Below are 15093 nucleotides of genomic sequence, written 5' to 3'. Positions count from 1 at the left end.
AATCTAGGAACCGAAAGTCATTTTCTACTGATTAATATACGAGTGTTGCCATTCTATAGAGATACAACTTTTAATGATTTTCTGTGAGCAAAGAACTTAGTTCTTAATTAGCATTAATAGCCAAAACCATACACCACCGTATACAAGTAAATACACTAGCAGCTATATGAACAAAAAATACAAACAAACAAAACTGAAGAAGCTCCTATAGTGAGCTTTCTCAAAGAAACTTGTAGCCTATATGATAATCTAAGAGGTTTCACTGTGAGTTTGATGAAGCTCTCCTAAACCCAAGAAATCAGCAGCAAACTCTTCATCGTTTTTGCTTAACATTTCTTGTAATGTACATTCTATATTCCTTCCTTTGAGTACCCAAAACCGCGGTTTTATCCTCTTCTCCAGAGAGTAACTGAAGTACCTTGGGTAATCTATTACCTCTCTAACCGGTTTCTCCATGCTGTTCACCAGAAATTCTAACTTGGGTCTAAGCACGTTGTCAATGCTGTATCCTAATAACGGTGAGAACTTACGTATCATGAAAGCAATCTCCCTCTTTGATATCCCAATCTCCATCAGGTACTTAAGCCTGTAAGAGCAAATGATTTACAAAAATCAAGGCTCATGCTAAAGAAACGATTCACTTAAGGTGATGAGAGATAGATAGATACCGAGGAAGCACTGTTTTCTCTGCGTCGTATAAGAGAAACTCCGGGTACTTCTTTATGATTCTTGGGAAATGAGTACTGGAAACACCGAAACGAGTTAGAAAGCTGAGCTTCTTCTGGAGGGTTTTATCAATGCTGCAGCCAAATATCTCAGGACACCGACAGAGTATTTGACCGATGATCTCTTTTTGAAACCCCAAATCTTCCAGAAAGGCAACAACCTGTTTACAAAGAATCATTTGAGGTAAAAAAGAAACAATGAATGAGATTAATACACACGTCTTGTGAAGCTAGTGGTTTCTTTATACCTTGAGGAACTCTTGTGGTTTATATAACAAAAGCTGAGGCCTCTTGGGTATAACCTTTCCCATCCTTTTATTTCTAACACCTAGTTTATCAAATTCCTTTACCATCATCTTCATGTTGCTCGTTGAGCAACCGAGGAGTAATGGCCATCTCCTTATTGCGTGGTCAATATCCGTTTTGAGCACCTAAGACAATAAAACTCAATAGAATCAATGTCTCTGTAGGACTAGTCATTTCCAAAATCAATCTTACCGATTCACTCTCTAACAAGGAGACAATACGTGGATAGTTTTCTTGTACGCTCGGTGAAAGAATCCACGGATACTTCATCAGCACTTTTCCAGAATCTTTACTCACCACGCTAACCTGAATCAATACACATCAAATCAGCAAAGCTCTCCATGCTAGTTTACATAAAACCAAACAAATAGCATGTACCTTCTCCAGAGCTGCGACCACTCTTCTTTTCATCTCCTCAGCTTTGCTGAGCATGATGGGAGGGTACAACAAAAGCACCTTCCCCAAGCAATCTCTAGAAACACCAACGCTTTCAAGAAACTCTACCAAAGGCTTCATATCATTCTCTTCCGAAAGCAGAAGAAGCCGAGGGAACGACTCTAATAAAAACCTGAAAGACGCATCTACAGAGCCCAGCATGTCCAAGCCTCCACGCCTCGCTTCAATCTAAAACCATCCATCTAATTTAAAAAAAACACACACACATTGAGATGCTATAAACTGAGGGAAAGACTAAACCTTTTCAAAAAAGGATAGAGTTTGCTGCACATCTTCATCAATGGAGATAGATAAGTAAACCATCATTCGCCGTGCATAGGCTCCAACAAGACCGTTCTCATCACTGCCAGAAAAGAATACTCCCTTCAGGTACTTAACCTAAAAACAATCCAAATCCAAAACCATTACAAACAACAAACACTAAACACACTCTGTTTGTTATGTAAACTACCTTATCGAGAAGTCTCGGGAGTGTTACAGAGGAGACGTAATGAGACAAGTACATAGCAGAGGACAGACTCAATCCAAGACTCTCCAAGAAGGCGACTTTATCACCATCACCCTTGTGCTTCACCATGTAAACCACTTTCTCACTAAACCCTAAACCCTCGTTCCCCTTCCACGTGTCCCACTCCTCCAGATCCCTAACGCCCTCCACGATCATCCTCGTGTACTTGGGACAATTCTCTGAGATGAAATCCGAATCGGCCTCGGACAGTCCAATCTCTCGTCGGAGAAACTCGGAGATAGAGACCCGCGCGAGGGAGAGCTGGTGGTCCTCGTGGTTTGATGTCTGCGAAGAAGAATCGGAGCTAGGTTGGTGAAACGAGGCGGATACAGAGACGGACAAGGCTAAGCGACGAGGAGAGGAGAAGAAGATGAGAGAGTTGGGAGTGAAGTTAAGGGATTGTTGTAAAGGAGAAGGAGAAATCAATGTTAGGGTTTCGAAGTTGCAGGAGGTGTTGAAAGAGAGCTCCATTAACATACTTTGCTTCTGCCCACATGAAGAAGAAGAAAGAGAGTTACAGGGTTTATCTGAAGCTATCTGGGTTTAATAACTCACAGTTCCGGTTTACACAAACCGGTACGACCAATTGGGCTTATTAATGGGCCGCTACACTAATCAATTCAGATTAATTGATTATGCGAAAAACTCGTAATTTCAGATGAACTGGGTTTATACCTTTGATGGGCCTAATAATAAGCCATTACATTAATCATCTATCTTATTAAAGCTGAAGTACAATTTCGGTGTGTTTGGATACTTGGATAAGATTTTTAAAAAAATTTGGTGTGTTTGGAAACATGGATTGTAGTCTTTTTAAAAAAAAAAAATTTGTTTGGAAACAAAGATAGTAGTATTAAACAGAAAAATTAATGGGCTTAAGTCATTAAGTCCATTATAAAAGAATGTTGTCAATATATATATAAGAAAAATACAATACAAAGCCCAATTTGAAATACCAACTCAAATTATGGTTTTTATATTTCATATTAAGTTTTTAAAATATAATATATGTAATTATTTATATGATGATATGTATTAAATACTATTAATTATATGATTACTTATATGATGGTACATACAAAATACGATTACTTATATGATGAAATTATACGATATATAATAATGACTAAGGATGGGTTTTCAGACATCCATACGGGTTTGGTTCTGATTGGTTTGCGTTTCGGGTTTTCGAGGTCAAAGATTTCAGTCCTATTAGGATGTTTCTAAATTTTTGTTTGAGTTTGATTCGGATCTTTGCGGGTTTAGTTTGGGTTTGGATAACCTATTTAAATTATTTTTAAAGTTTTAAATCACTATATATTTTAAATTTCTCAAAATCTATAAGTAAAGTAATATATTACCTATAAATTTAAATAGCATATGTCAGAATACCTAACTTAACATATCAATTGGGTTGATTTAAAATTTTGGATACGGAATCAATAATTATTTTAAGTATTTTTGGTGATTTGAGTATACTTTAACTATTTCAGATATTTGTTTTTGACTATCTATATATATTTTCAAGTATTTTAAACTAATTTAAAATTATTATTCTTGATGTTTTATATACGTTAAATATAAAAATAATTAATATATAAGTATATAAATCTATTTTTAGATAAATTCAGGTACATGAATATTTCGGTTCGGATCCGATTCGGTTCTCTAACTAATAAAATTTTGAATAATTCGAATATTTAATCAATTTATGTTCAGGTTTGGTACTATATTTACGGATTGGTATCAGTTATGTTCCTCGGATTCATTTTGCCAAACCCTAATAATTACATGAAAAACAAATATCATCATATTTTTTAAAATATACCTCCGCGGAGGTGTAGAGATCAAAGTCTATAATCATTTATTTTAGCAATAAGCCAAATAAATATGTTGATTAAAGAGCGAATAAAACAAAATTAGAGAAATACATAGTTTATCAGAGACACTCTATGTGTCGAATTTATTAAAAAAAAATTTTATTAAAATAAATAAATTCAATAATTACAAACAAATAATATATTTTATAAAAGTGAAAAATAATACCCGCGCTTTCGAAGCGCGGGTCAAAATCTAGTTTCAGTAATTATATGTCGACTATACAAAAACTCTCAGTTACAGATGAACTGGGTTTATGCCTTTTATGAGCCTATAACATGCCGTAATTAGATATTTGATTATACAACTCACAGTCTCAGATGAACTGGGTTTATACCCTTGATGGGCCTGACAATGAGGCGTTATATTTTTCTAGGGCTCTCTACACTAACTTCTTCTCCAAGATTCTGATCAACATCAAAGAAACTTGCTCTGCCTTTGTTTTCAACTCCTGAAAAGCTTTACTGTTAACACTCAACAAGATGATTCCAAAGCTAGGACTTAGATTCTGCAGCTGGAGATTCCGGGTTCGATATGAACTGATCACTCTGCCAAAAAATTAAACATAAGAAACGTTTACAGCATTATCAGACCAGACCAAAAAGAAAACTCACAGTTGATGTAATGGAGACTTGGCTAGTGTTCGGAGACCTTCCTTGGCTACCTGCATAGAACACACTCCCTAAAGTCTCTTCACCGATATCTCTTAATCTATTGAGCTCAGGCAACAACTCTTTCCCAAGATCCGGTCTATCTTTTCTTCTCAACTCTGCGCATTGAAGCGCAAGCTTAGCTAAACACGTAGCTTCCTCCATAGGCCAGTCCGGTACCGCTGGATCAAGCATATCCTTTAGTGTCCCTTCTTCTATCGCTTGCTCAACGTAGTAAGCCAAACCCATCGGCTGTTTCGCTGTCAAGATCTGAAGAAGCATGATCCCTAGAGAGTACACATCTGATTTCACGCCTAACATTCCTGTCTGTTGGTACTCAGGATCGATGTAACAGAACGTTCCTGCAGCTGATGTGACTCTGTACTGTGTGACGTTCTCTGCTACTGCAGGGACTAGTCTGGCTAGCCCTACATCGCTGATCTTGCTCACGTAGTTGTAGTCGAGGAGGACGTTCCCTGGTTTGAGGTCTCTGTGGACTATTGGTTCAGGTTTGGTCTGGTGGAGGAAGAGTAGTCCTGTGGCTATCTCTGCAGCGATTCTGAAACGTAGCTGCCAAGTAATCGGCGGGGTGTTGCCTCTCATGAAGAGACGGTCTTCTAAGCTTCCTTTGGCCATGTATTCGTATACAAGAATCCCAAATTCTGGACAAGCTCCGAGAAGTAGCACCATGTTTGGATGTCTTATGCAGCTTAACACTTCAACCTGCAACACATGTTTTCATAATTTAAAAACTCTATAAATTAATAAGGTTGAAATTATGATAATTTATTAATTTTAGGTTTTCATTTTAATTTGTATTTTAAAATATTTTTATCTAGAAAAAGATTTCATTCGCTATGTTATATATATTTAAATAATTATAGATTTAAATTTCATCTATTTTATTAGATTGTTTGATATATACATAGATTGAATACATACATAGAATAATAAATTTACTTTTATAGTTGTTCAATAAAACTAAATATAAAATAGACATGAAATTCATTTTGAAGAAAAAATAAACAACAAAATGTTTCGTATATGTTGATATAAATATATATAGTAATTATTAGTTTAAGATTTAATGGAACTATATATTTAGATAAAAGATTTTTAAATATTATTATCTTATTATCTTATCTAGTCATGTTATATTTTACACATGTTCAATTTGAAACCAAAAAAAATTTATTAATTTATCTAATATTAATTTATAGAATTTCTAAAATATGTTTGTAAAGATAAAAACATTCTTGTAAGGTTGTTTTTTATTACCTCTTTCTGAAACTGTGATCTCCCTTGAGCTGCATCAGGGCGTAAAACCTTAACAGCAACACTTGTGTGATCCAGATAGCCTCTAAACACCGGACCATAGCCTCCCTCTCCAACCTTTCGTGACTCTGCAAAGTTTGAAGTGGCTTCTTCTATTTCTTCAACTGTGTACTTCCTATACCTAACAAATCCATGAGAGAAGGAATCTGATTCCTTCAATGCCTTCATCTCCACGGTATGTCTTCTCTTAGATTCCACTTCTGCTAATCTCTTTGCAGCTTCTGCAGCTTCCAAGGCTGCTTTGGCTTTAGCTCTCTCCTTCTCCACTATAGACATTGCTGCTTCCTCTGAACTCTTTGCTTCTTCCAACTTTCTTTCCTCTTCTGTTCTCAGCTTTTGCAGTGCACTCGCCTAAAAAAGGAACCAAACAGACAGTAGGATCAAGTAAACAGAACCAAACTGAAGTTGTCAGATATATTCTCAATGCTTACCTGTTGTCTTGCACTTAAAGCTTCTTTGCAGGCAGTGCTATACATATCCATGGTTTGCTTTAGCTCTAGACGCAGCCTCTTCATTTCAGCTTCAACATCATCCTGAAACAACAACACAAAACACACATCTAAGCAAACATTCTAAATGAAGTGAAGGATCTTGAGTTTGAGTTAAATTACTAGTACAGTACTAACCACGCTTTGAGATGAATATGTAGATGTTGTACCACTCTCTTCAGAGAATGTTGTAGACGAATCATTAGGGAAACCAGGATCACTAAACTTGATTCCCAAGCGATGTGACCCAATGCTCTGCTCTGAGCTTGTTGAGATTCTTGAGCTTCTTCCAGACTCAGGAAAGTCAAGTGTGAAGGAAGAGCGGTCAACGCTAGGTCTCCCTGAGCTGATGAACGAGATGTCATGAGAGTCTCTATGTGAAGAAGGGCTTATGAATGAAAGGTCACTATCTGAATCATATAAATCCCCATATGGTTTCACTTGTCTTCTCCCTAAAGGTGACCTACAAATTTAAAAAAAAAACAGAACAAAAGTCTCTGAATCATTTAGACCTAAAGAAACCATAAGACATCAGTTATGTTCCTTACCTTGTAGCATCTGCTTCAACTGATTTACGTGGCCTAGATGGCGTACTACTTGCCGAGTGGCTATGTTCTGCAGGAGTAACAGGCTGTTGATTTTCATATTCAGAGGGCTGCATTGAACTTTGAAAAGGAGCAGGACGAGATGCATTTCTCACTGAAGCAATCTTGCCTTTTGAAATTACATAAACATTGCAGAAATCTGGAGCTGATTTTGACACAGTTGTTGGCAAATCCGTTTTGAATCGTCTGCTCAAAACATGATGACGTTGTTACAAAATATGAAAGAAGGAAGACTAATATATATTCTGTAATATTAATACCTCATGAAGCTATTACGCGAAGGGGCTCCAACGACTAAGTTTTCGATTCCTGACTTTGAAACATGTTCGATAATAGCTCTCACTTTGTCTGCATCTTCAAGTAATATGTTTTGACAATTTATCTGCTCCAAGAAAGTGTTAAAAACCCCTTAAAAGGTCAAAAAATATTTGATCCTGCTAATCTATCTAAATACCTCTTTGCGAGAACAATAACAGTGGAAGGAAACAAAGAGACCTTTCGCTATTTTGTCCCCTTGTTGTGTATCTTCAATATCTACAACAAACAAAACAAACAGACTTGCCTTGATTATCACGCAAGAAGAAACCCTAGATGGTGAAAATAATTTCATGGTGAGTGAGTGTGCGTGTTTGAACCTGAAGAAGAATGTGATTTGGAGAGGACATGAATCAGAGAAATGGTTTGGCCTCGAGAGGCAAGATTCTCTATTGTCCATCTAAGAGCATGTTGGCTTCCTTTGTCTTTGTCTATTGCAACTGCAACTGAACCACTTCCTGTTTCTTTCTTTCCTCCATTGTTTGACTTTGGTAGCCACATGATTCTTCCCTTTATGTTTCTTGTATATCAAGGAAGAAAACCTAACCTCCTTCCTCTTGAGTTTTCAATATAATAACTTCACTTTGATTGGTCAAAGATTATTTGTGGAGGAAACAGATGAATGGGTTCGAGGTTTGCCTCTTTTTCTAATGGTGTTGTTATTTAATGGTTTTATTTTTGGCTGATAATCTAATTTCAGAAGAGAAATTCATTTTGTGTGGTTTATCTTTCTTTTTTTGTTTCAACGTGTTGAATATTGAAATAGTGTAACAAATGGTCTAAATTTGAAGATCTTTATCACTTCTTTAACCACCTTCTGTAGCTTGCCTTGCAACGGACGGTAGATAAAAACAACTTTCTAGAACATTAATTTCTTTCAGTGATATGATTATTTTACTACAACATTTGTAACATTTTGCATATTATTGCATAAAATAAATCTTATGATAGGTTTCTTCTGGAGTTGGATGATAGAGAATTAAGAGAGAAAAAGAGAACACTTGTTGGTGGAAGAGATTTGGTTAATGTTTTGTATACATTACATACAGATATAATACATATTAACATATAGTAATAATGTGTATACGTACACATATAAACTATAGATCTAGATAAGATCATTAATTAGTTTGCTTATTTAGTAGAAAACTCCAACCACTTGCATATAATTAATAGCTTATAAGCAAAAGTGACCCTTTAATTTTGAGAAGTTATGCTGATGAATCTTCCTCTTATCTTCTCTCTTTTCAAGGTTTTTCATATGGCAATGGAACTAGTCTACTATACTCTGCGAGCGCCCACACTGGGAAGATGTTTCTGTAAGCTGCATAATGTAACAAGCAGGTCTTCATAAAAGCTCCAGTTATCTCCTGTGAAATATACAAATTGTGCTCTTTAGAAGAATCACAGCAGTCTAAGGGTGTTAGTGTATTTTTGTGTGTGTGTGTGTGTTAGAACAAACAAATATGTTAGACATGGGACAGTACTCATAGTTTTAAAGTATATATACATAAATCTTTTGAGTGGTTTTATGTTAATTTTGTTGATGTTTTAAGAAGTACCTGCTGAGGAAAATCACCATTCTCTAGTTGGGAGTTGATTAAGAGCTTTGCAGCCCGGTGAAGAGGAGTAGGATCTCTCTCAGCCTGTAATGTGAGATCAGAAGAAACAATTAAATGGTGAAAGACTAAGATCTTTCCTATGGTGAAGAATAAAAAGTTCTTAGCATGTCAAGATTCTGAACCTGTCCTGCATGAAGTAGACCCATCATTGCCCAAGAGGTTTGCACCAAGTTTGTTTTCTCCCCTTCACTTGGAATGTATCTCTGCACACCAAACCACATTATATATGTTTCTTGAAAATTCAGAACTTGTAAATTGCAATGGTACTTGGTTATGCTACCTTTTTGGAGCATGACAAGTAGCTTTCACCCCAACCTCCATTATCTTTCTGAACTGTGAGAAGGAAATGAACTCCCTTACGCATAGCCAAACAGTTAATATACGTCTTTCCAGCAGCTGCGAGGCCTCCCAAAGCAAACCAAGTACTGTATGTGAAGCAAACTCCCCAGCTTCCATACCTATCAATCAAAAGATTTGTTGATGTCAACAGTTCCAACTTGCCTAAAACCTAATGTATAAGTTACCATGAACCATCAAGCATCTGTATGTTCTCTATGTATTGCACAGCTTTCTTGATGGAACTGTTGATCTCTTCTGTCCTGTGATCCGGATATAGTTGCTTGAACAGAATCAAAGCTTGGATTGTTGATGAAGTACACTCATTGTATTCATGCTCAACAACTATGTCAGCAAAAAACTCTGTAGGGTTTAGCAACTGAAAACAAGAAAGAAACAAGAGTGATATTATTTCACAAGACTCTGTTGATGTAATAAGATCTCGATGGGACTTAAGTTCTTACTTCCAACCATTCTTGTCCACGAGCAGGCTCCCAAGCAGTTACGCCTCCATTTTTACTCTGCAGCATCAAGAGAAATTAACACCCATCATGAAGCAGCATTATGAGTAAAGTGTGTTCCGTATGATATTAAAGCTCACCTGTAAAGACAGTAAGATAGTAACAGACTCATACAATTGTTCAGGATCCATTTTCTCTCCAACGATGTCAGGTGGCATCATCGAGAGCAACAGGCAACACTGTAAAGCAAGATCAGTGAGCTGACCCACTAAAGTAAGTGATATATTCAGACTAATTAACCACCTTCAATCCTTCAGCTGTGCAATCAGAAGCTTGCCATCCATGATCCCTATCAGAGAAAGTCCATGACCCTTTGGAGATATGACGGTGCATGCTAGTGAAGTCAGACGGAGGGTTGTCTCTAACCTTCAAAAACCTCAGTTCAGTAAGTTAAATGATCATTATAGAGTCATACCGCAGAGGATATCAGACCTGAGAATCCTTAAAGAAGTCATGTCCTCTCCTGAGTACATCAGGGATCTCACTACAGAGGTTACTTGCAAGTAAAGCTTGGAGGGCAAACCCTGAATCCCATAACTGACTTCCAAAGCTCTGCAAAAAATAAGTTTCTCATAGATTACTTGCAAGTAAAGCTTTAGATTCTAAGCCCTAGATGTTACCTGCATTTTCATTCCATCTTCTGCAATCCACAAGTAATCAGAAACCCTCAGAAGATGCTTCTTGAAATGAACTCCATTAGGGTTTTCAACCCAACACGCAAGCATGCATAATGCCTTCACAGAGGAGGCTAAGTTTTTTCAGTTAACTTGAATAAAAAGTCTTTGAGTACTCCAAATGTATTCGTTTTACCTTTTCAACACATCCAATAGTGATATAACGGCTATTTTCATCTTCATAATGTATATGTTTCATGGCCACAGCAAGAGCTTTTTCCCTAACAATCTTGTTGAATGGCCAACATGTAAGAAACGGCTCTGCAAACATGTAAAGGCAGTCCCATATAACATTTTGGACCAGTGGACGAGGATAGTATGCATCTTCCTGAGGATAAAAGTGGATTGTTTTCTGTAAGTTTCTATTCCAAAAAAAAGAAATATTTAAAGAATCGATCTAACCTTTGCACATAGATGGCGTGCTCTATTCCAGTTTATTTCTTCATAAGGTTGTAAGTATATTTCTTCTCGTAGTTTCAAAACAAGAGGAGTTATTGGACCAACGAATCTCTTCCCGTATAGATAAGACATTGGCATGTAAACCAATCGGCAGTAACACCACATTTTGGCTGCAGATTTTCATTAAGTTATGTTAAACCAAAGTTAAAAATGTAAAGATGTTTTAGGAAAAAATAAAAAATAAAGATGCTATGTCAAGATGTTAAGGAACTGTTGAACCTGGATGTATAGGAAGACACGAAGGTAGGATCCAAAACTCTGGAGGCATGGGGTTGCTTCCTGACCAATCAAATACACCGAGTATCTACAAACATTCAACCAAAATTAAAACAACCTTCTTTACTTCTTTTTTTTAGAACAACAACCTTCTTTACTTCTTTTGCTAATTCAACTCTATATATAAATATATATATATATATATATATATATATATATATTTTTTTTTTTTTGAACACATGCTAATTGAACTCTGTATATGTTACCGAAAGCCAAGTTTTGCCCCAAGATGGTATGTATGTTGCACCACCATGGCCAAGAATCCATTCCCTGGCACGTTTGCATGCGTTCCCAGGTCCTTCGTTTGGACCTTCTCCAAGTATGCGCAAGCATATGTAGTTTAGTGTGGTGCAGAACATCGTGCTGTGGCCTTCTATGTGTAGTCCCCATCCACCATCTTCATTCTGCACAAACAAACACATGAAAAAGTGAATGAAAAGAGTTTATAAAGTAGCTTGAGAGGTAGATTTTGGAAGATGTAATTATGCCGGTCCTAGTCATATAAAAAAGTGAAATATTGGCTTTATGTTCCCAAAATTTAGGAAATAATTTACATAAAAACAGATTTCTAAATTTTAAAAATAAAAATAAATTGACTACAGCCTCTAAAGTCTAAACTCTTAGGGTCAGCTGCTATAATGTACCTGGTGACAGTAGATATATCGGAGGATCTCTCGACGATGCTCTTTAGTGAATATCTCATGGAAATGTCCAGTGACGAATAGACAGAATACTAGTGGAGGAAGGAAGAACAACGGACCAGCATTTTCTGCAGGCCAGTGTCCATCACTTGCTTGTAATGACGATAAGAAACTGACTCCTCTCCTTAATGCATTTGAAGCTGTTTCTCTTTTGATTTCCTTGGCGTCTTCAACCTTCTTCGGAGGTATAGCTTGCTCGAAGTTCTTCTCCTTCAAGAACTGCATCAATCATTCAACGGGTCAAGGACAGAACCAAACAGCGAACCCAGCAGTAAAATGAAACACGATTAGGGCTTCAAGTGGGAAGGTGAAGCTAGAGGTTTTTTTTACTCTCGTCTCTCGAGAAATAAAATGGAAACAACTACATGAACGCTTCGGCCGGTAATAAGTTTAACTTGGGAAAGATTGAATAAGATAATTGTTTATATGTTATTTGAGTTGTTAATTTTTTTATATTTTATATAATAAGGCTAACCGTTTGCATTTTAGGGTTAGCCAAAAACTGAAAATATGGACCTAACCTATAATCACGTTCTTTAGCGATCAGTTGCGTGTTTTACAAGAACAATGGGATGTTATATCTTTTTTGAACAATTTTTTTTTATATCGTTCGGACACAGAACCCCAAACCTGCCAGAAGATGGATTATAGTGTAATTCCATTGATTTTATAGTCTACATTTAGACATCAATTAGACTTGCACTGTAGATAGAATCAACCAAAATGTATAACTTGTAATGATCATGTAAGTTGAACATGACACTAATTAAGATTGTTTATGAATATAACAATTGAATTTTATAGATATGTAAATATTAGAAAGTTGAACTTGCTTAATTATTCATTATATAAAGTTTTCAGCTTTATATTCTTGTGCAAGTCTCGACAATGACGAAACAAGAAATCATCTCCAGACTTCATTTCAAACAAAATAATCTAAAATACACAAGAAATCATCTATTTCGCATATGTAGATTATTTTCCACCTGATTGTTTTGCCAATCCTACTTTGAATCTATAATTATAGTTGACAAAAATACCTGCATCCGCCAGATGAGGTCGCTACTAGCTTTAACCTGAAAACGATTATCAAAAAAGAATCGGCGAGCTTCATCGACGGCAGCTCGTTCCTCCGCTGTGCCAGCGTCCGGATCAAACTCCCATGTCTGCCGTCCGAGGAAGTTGTTGGTGCTGAACAAGTAGGGCTCCTCTTTGTCTCCTTTTGCTATCTTCAACTTCCACATTCTTTAGATTCTGATTGATTATTATTGATTTTAAAAAAATATTGCATATTTATTTAGAGATGCACGTAATATCTGTGGAGAAAAGAAGAGAAGTAGTTCAAATTGAATTGATTACACGTCCATACATACATAATTCGTTGTGAGTTTTTTTCATTTAATTATTGATTAATAAAAGTTTAAGAAAACATAAAACCTAAACAAAATTTGCAAATGATTATTAGTCTTTAACATTTTATTTTACGTGAAAAAAATGAGTTATTATCTAGAATTTTCATTTGTGAACTTTTTAGATGAAAAGGTTATATATCTTGAAAACTTGTTGAAGTCTTCTTTTTTGAAAATTAAAACTTTTGGAAGTTTGAGGTTGGATTGTAATATATATGTGCAACCTCTTCTGTCCGAGTTTTTGGAAGTTTTGTATGTGTCAGTGTCTCTTTGGAATTTCCGTGATTTTCTTGATTTGCGTTTGCACATACGTAGCATCTAATCTACTCAACTATTTTATTGTTGTATTATATTTGTTTGCATTTGCACATTCTTATATTTTAAGGATTGTTTTCTTTTGACAAAAATTAAATCTCACTTACAGAGACTCAAGTGTTGTTATCAGCGGGGGACTCCAATACCTATAAAACCTGTCCTTTGAAAATCTATATATTTAAAAGGATCCACTGTGAATATAATCGACACTAGATTAGGATCCGCCCTAAAAAGCAGAAATTGATTTGTCAAATTTCAATTAATAATATATGGTATATATAATTGTGTATATAATATTATATATATTTTGTGTAACATTTATATAATATATACATATTAGACATATATATAATATTTTATTAAATATATATAGAATTTAATAGTATTATGATTTGTGTTGTACTTGTTATTAGTTTGTATTTAATTTTCTTTCATTTTTAGTATAATAATTTGCCTTGTCAAACCTTTTACCTTTTAACTTATACACATAGTTATGCCATTTTTCAAAAAAAAAAACTTATACACATAGTCTCGTAAAATGTAATATATAAAAAACATATTTAAAAAATCTACTGACCATATGCCACCATTATTTGGTTGTTTGAACAAAAAAAAATCATGTTTTTGCATAACTGTGTATGTTGTGATATGATATAGGTGAAGAGTAAATATATGGAAGTAAAGTTAGTGATACGAACATGAGCCTATGTTGGTCTATGCCACAATTATTTGTTTTTTGGAAGATCAATGAGCATAAGCATACACGGTCTTTGTATGCTTACGTTGTAAATGAGTCGGATATTTTTTCTCTTATGTCTGGAATGATATGGAACTCGTTGATTTAAGAGTGGTTCAGTTTTATATGATCTAATTATATTAAGAGATTAACCAAAAATATTATAAAAGTGTTACTGGTTAGGTTTAACTAATCTATGTTGGTTAAGATTTGGTTTAATTTAAGTTGGTAGGTTGCATTGTATAGAAGGCATGATATATTCTAGCAACAACTATGAAAGAGTCCAAAATTTAAATGAGAACTTCAAATAGTATATAATCCCTAAATTAATAGATTAGATGATGGATTGACTTCATCTTCTAAGCTTGTTTTCATCGTGTATATATAATGGTCTTCTTGGCTTGTCACGTTTCGCTGAGAAAACAAAAAAGAACGTCATACTTCAAAAGTAATTTGAATGTGTGGGTTTGTAAGCCAAAGCAACCTTATACATGTATATCTAATACTGGTTGGTGATTGAATATTTGGCTTGTGAAGCAAGTAATATTCCATGTGACATATTCAAATAAGAAGCATCCTGACTTGTCAGTTACTACCCAAAGGCGTTGCGCCAGAATCCATCTTGCGCAAGCGCTATTCCATATTCACCACTAAATAAAAATAGAACTGTTGTTGATCGGTTGTTAGGTGAGTATCAATTAAGAATCATCTATCTCACAAAATTCATCTAGAGAGTGTACTATACTACTATCCAGAAGTCGGAGGTTTGGATTATTAT

The 15093-nt window shown here is 35.4% G+C and overlaps 3 protein-coding genes across 3 annotated transcripts; all 3 read right to left on the bottom strand.

Moving 5' to 3' along the window:
• Nucleotides 1-77: 77 nt before the first annotated feature.
• On the bottom strand, nucleotides 78-2507 carry LOC108827359 (transcription termination factor MTERF4, chloroplastic). Its single transcript, XM_018600739.2, has 7 exons — nucleotides 1939-2507; nucleotides 1728-1865; nucleotides 1410-1655; nucleotides 1224-1337; nucleotides 974-1156; nucleotides 669-886; nucleotides 78-586 (listed from the first exon to the last, which is right to left on the bottom strand). Exons 1-7 carry the CDS (start codon nucleotides 2470-2472, stop codon nucleotides 250-252), a joined length of 1770 nt encoding a protein of 589 aa, XP_018456241.1. The 5' UTR covers nucleotides 2473-2507; the 3' UTR covers nucleotides 78-249.
• A 1950-nt stretch (nucleotides 2508-4457) lies between these two features.
• LOC108824472 (U-box domain-containing protein 52) lies at nucleotides 4458-7838 on the bottom strand. The gene is given in 8 exon segments (XM_056995049.1): nucleotides 4458-5246; nucleotides 5802-6209; nucleotides 6290-6391; nucleotides 6485-6857; nucleotides 6859-7137; nucleotides 7212-7333; nucleotides 7406-7485; nucleotides 7587-7838. Coding segments are annotated over 8 exon segments (2334 nt in total). The 5' UTR covers nucleotides 7768-7838.
• A 412-nt stretch (nucleotides 7839-8250) lies between these two features.
• On the bottom strand, nucleotides 8251-13157 carry LOC108827358 (camelliol C synthase). Its single transcript, XM_018600737.2, has 16 exons — nucleotides 12896-13157; nucleotides 11799-12074; nucleotides 11361-11558; nucleotides 11098-11182; nucleotides 10822-10988; nucleotides 10556-10747; nucleotides 10366-10479; nucleotides 10178-10297; nucleotides 9989-10111; nucleotides 9826-9924; nucleotides 9689-9745; nucleotides 9413-9603; nucleotides 9169-9346; nucleotides 9011-9091; nucleotides 8829-8912; nucleotides 8251-8636 (listed from the first exon to the last, which is right to left on the bottom strand). Exons 1-16 carry the CDS (start codon nucleotides 13097-13099, stop codon nucleotides 8514-8516), a joined length of 2292 nt encoding a protein of 763 aa, XP_018456239.1. The 5' UTR covers nucleotides 13100-13157; the 3' UTR covers nucleotides 8251-8513.
• Between the last annotated feature and the right edge of the window lie 1936 nt (nucleotides 13158-15093).

This window comes from Raphanus sativus, chromosome 9 (genome assembly GCF_000801105.2).
Source record: "Raphanus sativus cultivar WK10039 chromosome 9, ASM80110v3, whole genome shotgun sequence".
Classification (NCBI taxonomy): domain Eukaryota; kingdom Viridiplantae; phylum Streptophyta; class Magnoliopsida; order Brassicales; family Brassicaceae; genus Raphanus; species Raphanus sativus.
The sequence above is the reverse complement of the archived record's forward strand: the minus strand, read 5'-3'. Positions and strand labels throughout refer to the sequence as shown.